The 12,756-nt window shown below is 36.3% G+C and overlaps 1 protein-coding gene across 1 annotated transcript in view; it reads right to left on the reverse strand.

Moving 5' to 3' along the window:
- Positions 1-12,756, reverse strand: part of PPIL4 (peptidylprolyl isomerase like 4) — a 47,170-nt gene that overhangs the window by 8,520 nt on the left and 25,894 nt on the right. Inside the window, exons 10-12 of the mRNA XM_077896476.1 lie at positions 12,156-12,267; positions 8,310-8,406; positions 3,086-3,233 (exon numbers count right to left, since the gene is read on the reverse strand). Coding sequence (XP_077752602.1) covers positions 3,086-3,233; positions 8,310-8,406; positions 12,156-12,267 — 357 coding nt within the window. The remainder of the gene's footprint in view (positions 1-3,085; positions 3,234-8,309; positions 8,407-12,155; positions 12,268-12,756) is intronic.

Consider the following 12,756-nt stretch of genomic DNA (forward strand, 5'->3'; position numbering starts at 1 on the left):
GGATAAAAATAAGAATACAAAAAAAATGGGCCCATTAATATCTTAAATACAGATGCTATTTTATTGGAAAGAAAATAAAAAAATTAGTATACTTATATTACTAAATCAAAGTATATAATCAAAAAACATTTGCTTTAATATGCTTTGAGGGAAGAAATAAAATTAGGAGATTTAGATCTTAATAATTTTATAACTGTCAATTAATTTAAAATTATTTTACTTCTTAAAAATTTATTTGAGAGAGAGAGCGCGCGAGCACGAGCACACAGAGGGAGAAGCAGACTCCCTGATAATCAGAGAGCCCAATGTGGAGCTTGATCCCAGGACCCCAAGATCACGACCTGGGCCAATGGCAGACACTTAAACTGACTGAGCCACCCAGCCACGGCTAAAATTATTTTTAAAATACTAACAACATTCCCCCAAAAAAACTACTTGGTGCCTTTTACTTCATTTCAAAAAAGAAAACTATTTGCTAGTGTAAAGTTTTAAGTAATCAAACAGCAGGATAAAAAAGATGCACCAGGGACAGCTGGGTGGTTCAGTGGTTGAGTGTCTGCCTTCTGCTAGGGTTGTGATCCTGGGGTCCTGGGATTAAGTCCCGTGTTAGGATCCCTTTTGGGAGCCTGCTTCTCCCTCTGCCTTTGTCTCTGCCTTTCTCTCTGTCCCTCTCATGAGTAAATAAAATCTTAAAAAAAAAAAAAAAAAGATGCACAAAAAGGAAGGGGGAATCACAGACTTAAAATGCAGCCAGATTTTGGATTTCTTAGACCTGTGATTATTTCAAATACACCAACATGTATCTCAGGCCTAAATTCACTGAAGATTCCACATATAAGTGCAGGATGAGAAGTCATAGCTAAAAGCAACACATAGCGGGGGAGGTGACATGGGAGGGTGAAGATCAAGGAATTTTAGTGGAAAACATGCTAAGTATTCAGAGAAATGTGATATAGCCACCATTTCAAAAGACTGGGGTAGTCTTAGGCTAAATAAATATAGCACAGGAATTAAGAAGGAAATGTACCAGTTAGATCACACTGGAATATTACAGTAGGGAATAAATTATATTAGAATAATTATAGCATTTAAGAGAGAAAACTGCCAGGAATATACTCCAGATAAGAGCAGCAGCAGAGTGGCTAGCGGTACAAGTCTGGATTTACATTGTGGCTCTATGTAACAGCTATGTAAAACCAAGCAAATTGTTTAAACGCTTCAGTTTTCACTTTCTCTGTTGTGAAATGGGGAAAACTGTATCCACTTCACAATTGTAAGCACAAAGCTCATGTCAGCTGTCACTGATTCATGTGCATATTAGTTAGAGAATTGAGTAACAGAGGAAAGGTGTGACTTAAAAGCTGAGGGTGGGGCATAAATGATGGCACTCTTTAAATGGCAAAAAGACTATGGAAAAAAGGTCCACAAGAGTAAGAGTATTTGCTATCTAGAATGTAGGAAACTAAGAATATATATAAAATATATACCTGTTGGAATTTTTTAAAAGTGAAAACAACCCATGAAACACACTGAGTGGTTGCCTTGGGGGCAGAAGAGAAGGAGGATGGGGCAGGAATAGAATCTAGGTTCTCTGTACATACCACTTTGTAGATTTTACTTTGGAACCACACAAGAAATTTTTAAAACTACAAAACACACAAAAAATTATTTAAAGGGCACCGGGGTGGCTTAGTCAGTTAAGAGTCTACCTTAGGGCTCACGTAATCATCCCCAGGTCCTGGACTGAGTCCTGCATTGGGCCCTCTGCTCAGCAGGGAGCCGCTTCTCCCTCTCCTTCTGCCCCTCCCCCTGCTCCTACTCCTCTATTAAATAAGTAAAAAAATCTAAACTATAATATATAGATAGATATAGATATATTTAAAGCAATCCCTAAACACTGAAAAGAAACAAATTAATTGAAATATGAATTCAGTGAATGGCCTTACCACAGAAACTATTCCAATTTAAAACACATTAATATAACTGTAACAGTAAAATAACAGCCAGTACACACACATATTTCTTCATTTAATCTTAACATACCTGTGAGATAAGTATAATCTCAATTTCACAGAGGAGGAGACTGTGACTCAGAAAGCTAAGTGACCTGTTGAGGCCACATCAATGGCTAGTGGCACAGAAATTTACACCTAGCTTCTCTGAAGCCAATCCTGCACTTTGCCAACCATACTACATCTCTCCTTCTCTGGGTCATTGCTTGACGTGCCATTCTCACCACCTTGAATTTTCTCTCATCTCTGCCTACTAAAATCTCCTTAAACACCAGGCCCAGCTCAAGTCCTCTAGTGGTAACACAAAAGTAAGGGGCTGTCATGTAATTTGCACTTCACTTAACTGAAAGCCAAAATGCAGGCTGGAAATGACTTCTCTCTAGAATCAATTTTCTTTAAGGAATTATTAGTATCACTGTCTGAGAAAATGTATTATTGTTGGAGCACTTAGGTGGCTCAGTTGGTTAAGCATCTGACTTCAACTTTGGCTCAGACCATGATCCCAGGGTCCTGGGACTATCAGGCTCTGTGCCCAGTGGGGAGTTCACTTAGCTCTCTGCAGCTCCCCCTGTTCATGATGGTACACACATTATCTCTCAAATAAAAAAAGAAAGGAATATGTATTGTTCAAGAATGTATTTGGGATGATATATTTCAGATACACAATATGTAAGGGCATAAATATTTCACAGGTCTTAAAACCTCAAGAGCTACAAGTATTACCCATAACGTGGTGATAATTAAAATGACATATGAGCCTTTTTTTTGGCATAACCACACTTGCTTCTGATGGGAATAAGTAAGTGTCTACAGGTTCAGAAATCACTCTTGTTTCACAATAGGGAACTGAATGATATATTTAGTTACTTTGAAAACAATCTTTTATCATTTGTGTTACATATTCTTGAAAATTAAAGTCCATTACCCAGTGAAATCATTCTACGTTCTAGAATTAGGAATATACTCACCTTGTCCAGAACTATACCCTTACCCTCTATCTTATGTCACTAAAAAGTAATTTACAGAGGGATAAAATATTTATCTCTACAGCAAAGGCTGGACATTACAAGTACCTGATTAGTATTTCTGATTGGCATATAGTCCTCATCTTCTTTTTCTTCAGAGCAGTGACGAGTTTTCTTCTTGTGTTTTTTACTTGTGTGTGAGTGACTGGATTTTGAATCTTCTGCTTGCTCATCCAGTATAAGATCATATTTTGCACTGTAGCAGCTAGTTAAGGAAAGATGTGAGAACTGACACTGATAATACATCAAAACATCAAGAATCTGGTAAACAAAGGAGACTACGAGGATAAACCTAACTTTTTTCTTTTTTTTAAGATTTTCTTTATTGATTCATGAGAGAGACACAGAGAGAGAGAGAGGCACAGACACAGGCAGGGGGAGAAGCAGGCTCCACGCAGGGAGCCCGACGTGGGACTCGATCCCGGGTCTCCAGGATCACACCCTGGGCTGAAGGCAGGCGCCAAACTGCTGAGCCACCCGGGCTGCCCGATAAACCTAACTTTTTAAAGCAAAAAGCATCTCACAGTGTATTTCTAAAACAAAACTAACTCACATTTTCTTTCAAGAAAAATAGAACCCAGGCCCTAAATAAACAATTAACAATTGGCAAGTGAGTGGGCAAAAAATATGGATGACAAAAAAAACTACATCCACAAATGAAAATCTAAGTAGCCATAAAAAATAAGGAAACATGTTTTTCAGTAATGAAAAAAATTTTAACTTAGAAAATAAGACACATGTTTCACTGGAAAAATTTAGGATAATGCCAGAAGAGCTATAGGAGATAAAAGGTATATTCGTGTTACTCCTCTTTTGAAGTACTAATTTGTTAAACAAAGGTATGTATAACAATTATTTTTTATAATAGAAACTTAGAGTAACAAAAAGCCTAGTAATAAAGAAGACATTCTTAAATATATTGTAGAACTTCAACAGGATATATTATTACAAAGAAAGTTATTAGCAATGATAAATGAATGCTATGAAAAATTAAAAGTGAAAAAAGCTAGAAATAAAAATTATCTACACCATGTGGTAATTTTAACTTCACAAAACATAAAAGATCAAGATACGAAAGAAGCAACAAAAAAAGGTATCATTTGTCTAGATGGTAAACTGTGAGTGAATCTTTTTTAGTTGAAGTGTAGTTGACATAGTAGTTTCAGTGACTCAACATTCATAGATATGAGTGAATCTTGTTTTAATTTCACATAAATGTGTTGTAAATATTATGATAATGTGTTTTAAAAAAGAGATAAATAATTTCTCTGATATACTTATCATCCCTTAGAAGAGAAAATACAAAATAATCATACCCCCTGTTGAAAATAATCTCAAATCCTAGAACAGTATTTGAGGAAGGCTGACAAGGGCCAGAATAGTGGTTAAAAAAAAAAAAGCTCATGGGGAAGCCCAACATGCAAAGCTGTTTCAGTGGCGTGTGCAACTAGAGGAATCTCAAACACACTTCCCTCAGGACTAGAGAGTCGGGTTTGTTTTCACCACATCATAGCTCTATGCCTTTCTCAGGGACATGTCACTTCCATATAAGACTGAATATGAAAATGCTACGTGCTCTTGGCTTTTTATAAGATGGTTAAAGATGGCCAGTCAGGGACACGTGTGAGTGGATCAGTTGGTTAAGCACCTGCCGTTGGCTCAGGTCATGATCTGGAGTCCTGGGATTGCCCCCCACCCTCTTCGCACTGGGCTCCCTGCTCAGCGGGGAGCCTGCTTCCCCTCTCCCTCTGCCCCTCCCCCATGCTCTCTTTCTTTCTTAATAACATCTTAAAAGAAAAAAAAAGGGTGGCCAGTCAGTCTGTACCATATCCTACTCCTACTTCATTATCTCTAACTTTTCTCCTTTATACTATGTCACACTGTTTCCAGAGTAGCTTCTGGAGCCTCTCCTTTTTCAGGTATGAATTCTATAGCCCTTGCCCAGGACTTTACCTTACTGTTTTGCTTTACACATGCAGCTCCCTCTGTCCAAAATCCATTAAGTGGGTCATAGCCAGCACTGTGTAATAAATAGAAAACAGAATATACAGCATCTAATAAAAATACCATGGCATTTTTTTAAATTATGTATGCATGTGAATAGCTGTACTTGGACTGTGCTGGATATAAGATGAATTGTATTTCTTAAACAATGGATCAAGTTAGAGGAAAGAGCATCCCATCTTAGCCCTCCCTCCTCTCCCCTCATATTCAAGGTGCAGCTCTATTTTTTATTTTTTAGATTTTATTTATTTATCATGAGAGAGACAGAGAGAGAGAGGCAGAGATACAGGCAGAGGGAGAAGCAGGCTCCATGCAGGGAGCCCAACGTGGGACTCCATCCTGGGTCTCCAGGACCACACCCTGGGCCGAAGGCAGTGCTAAACTGCTGAGCCACCCGGGCTGCCCCAAGGTACAGCTTTAATGTCACTTCTTTTATTGTCACCTGAGGGTCTTCCCTGACTCCTGACCTCAATAAGCCCCATATCCCACAAATGTACTTCTTTGCAACACTATACCTACTTATATTCGAGTCACAGTAATTATTCTGGTCATCCCCCCTCCATCAATAAAACACAAGATCTATGAGGGCAGGGGCTATGTTTCACTGCTAAGCTGGGTGTGCAACAGATGCCAAATAAGTAATTGTTAATTATTTCTCATACCACCAAGACAATTTGTCTCATCTCTTTTCCCTTGCTTACCCACTATCTTCTACTCACTACTATAGTCAACAATAGTAGATGTCAAATGTTCCCAAAGTCCTTTGAATTAAACACACGTTTGTGATCTTTCTTTCCCCAATTCTTCCGTGAGGTCTACCTTGGCCAAATTAAACCTGCCTTTCCTTTTGTTCTATTTTTAAGCTTAGTAGCTAATTTATGACAACTTCTCTTTCTCTCGAGATCCATAAAAGCATATCTCCACCATGCCTTTTTAACTTAAAACTTAACTTGATTAAAAAAAAAAAAAAAAAAAAAAAACACCCTCAAACTTATCTGATTATTAGATTGCCTTCTCAGGGATCCCTGGGTGGCTCAGCGGTTTGGCACCTGCCTTTGGCCCAGGGCATGATCCTGGAGTCCCAGGATCAAGTCCCACATCAGGCTCCCTGCATGGAGCCTGCTTCTCCTCTGTCTGTGTCTCTGCCTCTCTCTCTCTCTCTCTCTCTCTCTCTCTCTCTCTCTGTGTCTCTCATGAATAAATAAATAAAATTAAAAAAAAAAAAAAGATTGCCTTCTCAATCTCTTTTCCTCGTCATAGTAACAGTCACATAATATATAATATACAATGTGGAAAACATGTATATATATATATATATATATATATATATCTTACATATTATAAACACATGTTCTATCACTGTATTATTGTACCTGAGATTATAAATGCCTTGCTAACATGAAATCTATCAATTACCAAGAACATAAAAACTATCTTACTGGGTCAGATTCAAGAATTTCCCTTTTCTTGTTCAATATTATGTTTGAGAATGATTAACAATGGTTTGTATCAGGACATATCTGTCTTCTCCATCGATTTCAAAAGACTGAAAGCAGGCACTGTTCAATACTAGCCATATGTGGTTGTTTAAATTAATTAAAATTGGGCAGCCCCGGTGGCTCAGCGGTTTAGTGCTGTCTTCAGCCCAGGGTGTGACCCTGGAGACCCAGGATCAAGTCCCACGTTGGGCTCCCTGCATGGAGCCTGCTTCTCCCTCTGCCTATGTCTGTGCCCCCGGCCCCCTGTATGTGTGTGTCTCTCATAAATAAATAAAATCTTTAAAAAAATTTTAACTAAAATTAAACTTTAAAATTCAGTTCCTCAGTCCATTTCACATGCTCAAAAACCACATGTGGTTAGTAGCTAAACCGGATGGTGGAGATATTTTCCATCACTGTAGAAAGTTCTATTGAACAGTACTAAGCTACAGATTTATTCTCAAACATGTCTGGTTTCCTTTCTTAAATTTCAGTAATCTACCATCTTGAATTTAAAACATTTTAATACTGCATATTCTTTCTTTTCCTCCTGAACTACTTACCTCTGTGAGAAAAGATGAAAGACATCTCCTCATACTTTATACTCTATGCCTGTACTTACTTTCATTTGGCCTACATACTTCTCTTCTTCCACCTGCAGTTACTAGTGGTTAGCCTAAACTTAATTTCAAAGATTTGTTAAATGTCAACTTCCATCCACACCTTTTATGATTTTAATATTTCAATCATATTCCTCCTAATGTTCATCTTTTCAGACCAAATCTTAGCTTACTGTTTGGTGTGTCTCCCTCTCCTTATATTGAACATGTCAATATATTTCAGACTTTATCCATCTCTTGTACTTTACAATGCTTTATGTATTGTAGACTGTCAACACATTTTTTTTTTTTGTCAACACATTTTTTAAAATGAGTATATAACAAGTCAACCTGATACTCATCTTTCCTTGATGAATACTTGGAAAAGAAATGTCTAAGACAGTGTGGGAAAAAGAGAATCCCTAAAACACCAACAGAAATTAGGAAACAAAGAAACCATTTACAGAAAGAATCACAAAGAGATAACTTTTGCAATGTGTAGAGTGATAGATGTATAATGAGAATATCAATGAACAAATTAAAATGACATAATGTAAATAGTATGTTTCATTGATTTTTACTTGTCTCAACCTAAAACTTGGAAGAATCTAAATTAAATGGTCAAGTCAATGGATTTCGTTTTAATCCTATAAAAGCCAATTTTTACATACAAATAGGAGCCTGATAAATATTTGTTGCTAGACAATGTACTAAGCTGAAAGGAGCAACCTAGTCAAGTAAGAAAACAGGATGTTAATCTACATATTTACCATCTCCAAAGAAGTTAAACATTATGAGGAAAATTAACACCCAGAATTTAGCTTAGCTATATTAAAAAAATTTCTGAAAACAAGGAATTTAAAATATTACAATTAAATACAAAATACAAATCTTACCTGAAGATTTCAGAATTAAGTGTTAACCTTAACCTAAAAGTAAGGGAGGAAAGAATTAGGCTAAGATTTCTTTCAACCAAAGCCTTCTCCAAACAATAGAGAATATACCGAAAAAGAGAAGTATATGTAAGATGGTGAAAAGGGATTAACAATAAACTAAATGACTTCTTCACAAACCACTGGATTCAGGAATCTTGTCTTCCACACACTGTGACTTTTTATAACATATCACACAGTACTCTACACTAGGTGGATGATCTATACATATTGACTAACTGGTTCTTGTAAAGGATACTCCTGCTTGGGCTTTACTTTATCTTTCAGGACTAAATTAGATGATTTATCCTGTTCCTTTTCATACTCCTTGAAATCACTCTTGGTGTATTTCCCACCTATTTATTAAAAAAAAAAAGAAAAAAAGACTTAGTAAGAAAACTCACCTACTTTATTAAAGAACAAAAATTAATTTATAAGCAGCATAATATATCAATTGTTTTATAAGCGACATATATATTGGTGGACAGAAAAAGGCTAAGAAGATAACAAAGAAATAGTAATTCATTCTCCATTACTATTTTAAATGAAATCAGATACCCATTTTGCTAAGTAGCCATATGCTGCCACCTAACGATATATGCGAGTATTACAACATCAAACTTTCAAATCCTAAATTACATAGTGAATATATTCACTGGGAAATAATGCAGTGTTTAAGTAGAGCCATTAAGCCCATGAGAAAATTAGGTCCAAAGGAAATTGAGGGCTTGAGACTGGAGTCTGAGATCTGAAAGGCTTAGAAGTTTGGAAGAAGTGAGGCTTTAAAGTTCTCTGATCTGTCATATGAGGCACTTAATACCAAAATTTCAACAGAGCACCAAGCAGATAGGGGGACAGCAGGAATGTATACAGAAGTTCACTAAAGGATGTGAGAGGGAAGGGTTGGTAACAATATCAATGACGAAATATCTTTGTTTTGGAAATTCTTGCCTAAGGCACCTATACTCCCTGCCAATTGTCAAAAATGAAATCAAAAACCCCTTCAGAAAAATAGGACCTGACTGGCCTTCAGTGACAGGGCTAGGAAAAAGCATCCTATGCAGCCCCTCTACTCTCAGGCCTAGTCTCCTACCAGATGAAGATTCAGTTCCTTACCCATGTCCCAGACCTGCTGACTGACCTGCCTCTCCTATCCCCTCAGCTACTATGATGAAATCCTTCCAGACAGGAGAATCCAAGATTAAATGTACAAATAAAGCAAACTACAGGTACACACAGAGGTACTTTGATTATGAATCCTATATAAACCTTGACTATCATCAGGTTCTTTAAACAAAGGAGAGAATAGGAATAAAAGAAGTGACTAAACATCAAAACCAAGATGAATCTACTTGGTAATAATTCCAGAGGCTCCTGAAACAAAAATGGCCAGTAGATAATGTAAATGTGAAATAGATAACTGTATGTGTTAAAACACTAATAACTATAATAAAAAGATACCACTTCATCACTGAAAGGAGATTCTGTGCTTGTCTTTAGGAGTTTCATGATGAATGAGGCAGTTGTGGTATAACAGAAAGAGTAATAGATTAAAGTTAGAAGTTCTGTGTTCAAATTCTGACTCTAATGGGAGGTCTTAGGTAACCCACTTCACCTCTTTGAAACTCAATTATCGGGACACCTGAGTGGCTCAGTGGTTAAGTGTCTGCCTTTGGCTCAGGTTGTGATCCTGGGATCCTGGGATCAAGTCCCACTTTGGGCTCCTCACAGGGAGCCTGCTTCTCCTTCTGCCTATGTCTCTGCTTCTCTCTCTCTTTCTCTCTCTCTCTCTCTCATGCATGAATAAATAGAATCTTAAAAAAAACCTCAATTATATTCTCTTCATTATAAGCCAAATATAATATCTACATTTCACAGAGCTACAAGAGAAAGTACTTAGCACTGTGAATGGTATATAGTATATATTCAATTTATTAAATTTATTCAATTTATTAAATATAAATAATATATACAACTATTTCAAAATTAACAAAGATGACGGCTAATGTGAAATTGAAGTATCTGTCTCCTATATGACATTTTGTTTTTTTATTTTTTAATATTTATTTTTATTTATTTATGATAGACACACACACAGAGAGAGAGAGAGAGAGAGAGAGAGAGAGGCAGAGACACAGGCAGAGGTAGAAGCAGGCTCCATGCCGGGAGCCCAACGCGGGACTCGATCCCAGTCTCCAGGATCGCGCCCTGGGCCAAAGGCAGGCGCGAAACCGCTGAGCCACTCAGGGATCCCCTCCTATATGACATTTTAGAAAAAAATAAGAAGTTTACTTAAAATAAACTGTAAATAAACTACATTGAAACTACTTAAGAAGGCAATACCACTTCTTCAGTGGGTAACTGGGTTAAGAAGAATTGAGAGGGGAAAAAAAGCAAACTAGACTTAAGTCCTGTTTACATCATCAGTTTATGTGACCTAAATAAATCACTTCACAAGATTATACCTCAAGTTCCTTCTCTGTAATGAGGAACTGTATTTATACTGGTTTCATACATATACAAAATGATAAAATTAAATTAGCTTTTTTTGGGGGAAAAGCCTCATAGAAGAGCTATCTGGCAGTACCACAGGACCAGAACTATAGTTCATTATGCCAGCAGCTCATCCATCATTACTGTATATACTTCTTTGATTCTTTTGTTTACACAGCCACAATTACCACATGAAAAACATATCATCTTAATGCCACTAAAATTTAGTTTCCACAAGTCACTCAAAATAGGTAACAGTGTCAAAATCTAGCCATGTATTCCCACTGTAGGAAAGTTTCATGGGAGAAACCAACAGTAATAGGGAATCCCAACCCAAGTCACTGTCTCCTACCACAGGAGTCACAGCTTCCAGCGGGCCTTCCTTGCCTATTCTGGCCATTAATAGTATCTCCTTTTTCTGAATTTCCACAAGTTACCAGGATCTACCAAATGATTCAGCACATCACCCTCAAGTACTGCTGTTTCTCTATTAAAAAAAAAAAAAAAAAAAAAAAACACAACTCATGAAAGTCATGGGAAATAAAGAAAACTGTTATATAGGAAAAGAAAGTAAAAAAAAATTAAAAGAAGGAAAAAAAAAGAAAAAGAAAGTAATCCTAGAATTCCTGGTAAAATTAAGTATTACATGGTGAAAGCGAACCTTTTAAAAATATTACAGCAAAAATCAAAAACTCACATTAGAATACAGATATTCAACCCCCATGACAAGCCACTACAGAAATTCAACTGGCACACATATACATGTATGTGGAAAATGTCATATGCATACGGATAGTATAAAAAAGAATAAAAGATTAGAAACTTCACTGTCCATTAAGAAGATTGGTTCAATAAATTATGATACATACATTTAATAGAACACTGCAGCTACTTGAAAATGTCGCTTTATATACGGATATGAACTGCTCTCTTAGATTATTAAAATGAAAAGCAAGGTAGAAAAGCAGTTTTAAAGGAGAAAACCTATAAATATACATAAAACCTACATGGAAAAAAACATAAAATAAAAGGAAATTCCAACATTAAATAAATAAATAAATAAATAAATAAATAAATAAATAAGTAAGTAAGTAAGTAAGTAAGTAAATGTATATATATATATGTATATTCAAAGAATGTATGTGGAAAATTTATAGGGAACAGGTAACAGTGGTTACTTCTGGAAAGGGAAATTGGATAGATGAGGGGCAGGAATGAAAAGTTTTTTACACCACCTTTTCAATTTTGTGCCATAGGACAACTAAAACAAACTTCAAAAAAAACTTACTTAATGTTTTACATCTAGAAGAACCAAGCCACCACAACCATCAAAATCATTACTTTCCAAATATGCCATGTTTGCAATGGGTAATTTTAAGTAACTTATAATACAAAGATAGTAAATATATTCACCATCAGCTTAAATACACACTCACACTCCCCTGTATCTTAGATTCTTGCTAGTAGCTACATGAAACCATAAATGGCAGAAGTCAGATCAATGAACATTTCTCCTAATGAATATCTCTACAGCAAAGGAGGTACAGGCAGGCACAAGCATACACACACACACACACAGTGAACAGACACAGAGGAAGATGAACCAACATACCTTTTCCTTTCCATTTAACCTTTGCAACAGACTGGCTAAAATCCACATGTATTCTTCTGTCATCTATAAGTACATTGTCCATTTTGAAGAATGCTTTCTCACAATCTTCTTCCTGACAGTAATCACAAAAACTCAGCATAAGTCTTTATGGAAAAGTTTTCTGCAATTAGGACAAATACTGAAAATACAGCATGTCTCCTGTTACTAATATTTGAGTGCCTATTATACACCAGATGCTGTTACATGCTCTGCATCTATGAGCTCAATTAATTCTGATAACAACCATGTCAAGTACTATATATTATCTCCATTTTCTTGAAGAGAAAACGTAAGTTTAGAGAGGTACAGAAGTTACCAAAGATCAGCTGGCAAAGGTAAGAGTGAGGACTCAAGCCGAGGCAATATGACCATAGTGGACGATACACACACTTACAAATTGTGCTGTACGTGTCCTTCCACAAATCCTTTCCTTAGAAACCCAAAAATATCCTCAAAGTTTAAAGTTGTTTTTACAAATTAGGTGTTAAAATCCACTTGACAATAAAACTTGACCTACCAGAAGACTGTGGCCTTGATTTATTCCACTTAGTATGAATATGCA

The sequence above is a fragment of the Canis aureus genome, chromosome 1, assembly GCF_053574225.1.
Source record: "Canis aureus isolate CA01 chromosome 1, VMU_Caureus_v.1.0, whole genome shotgun sequence".
Classification (NCBI taxonomy): Eukaryota; Metazoa; Chordata; class Mammalia; order Carnivora; family Canidae; genus Canis; species Canis aureus.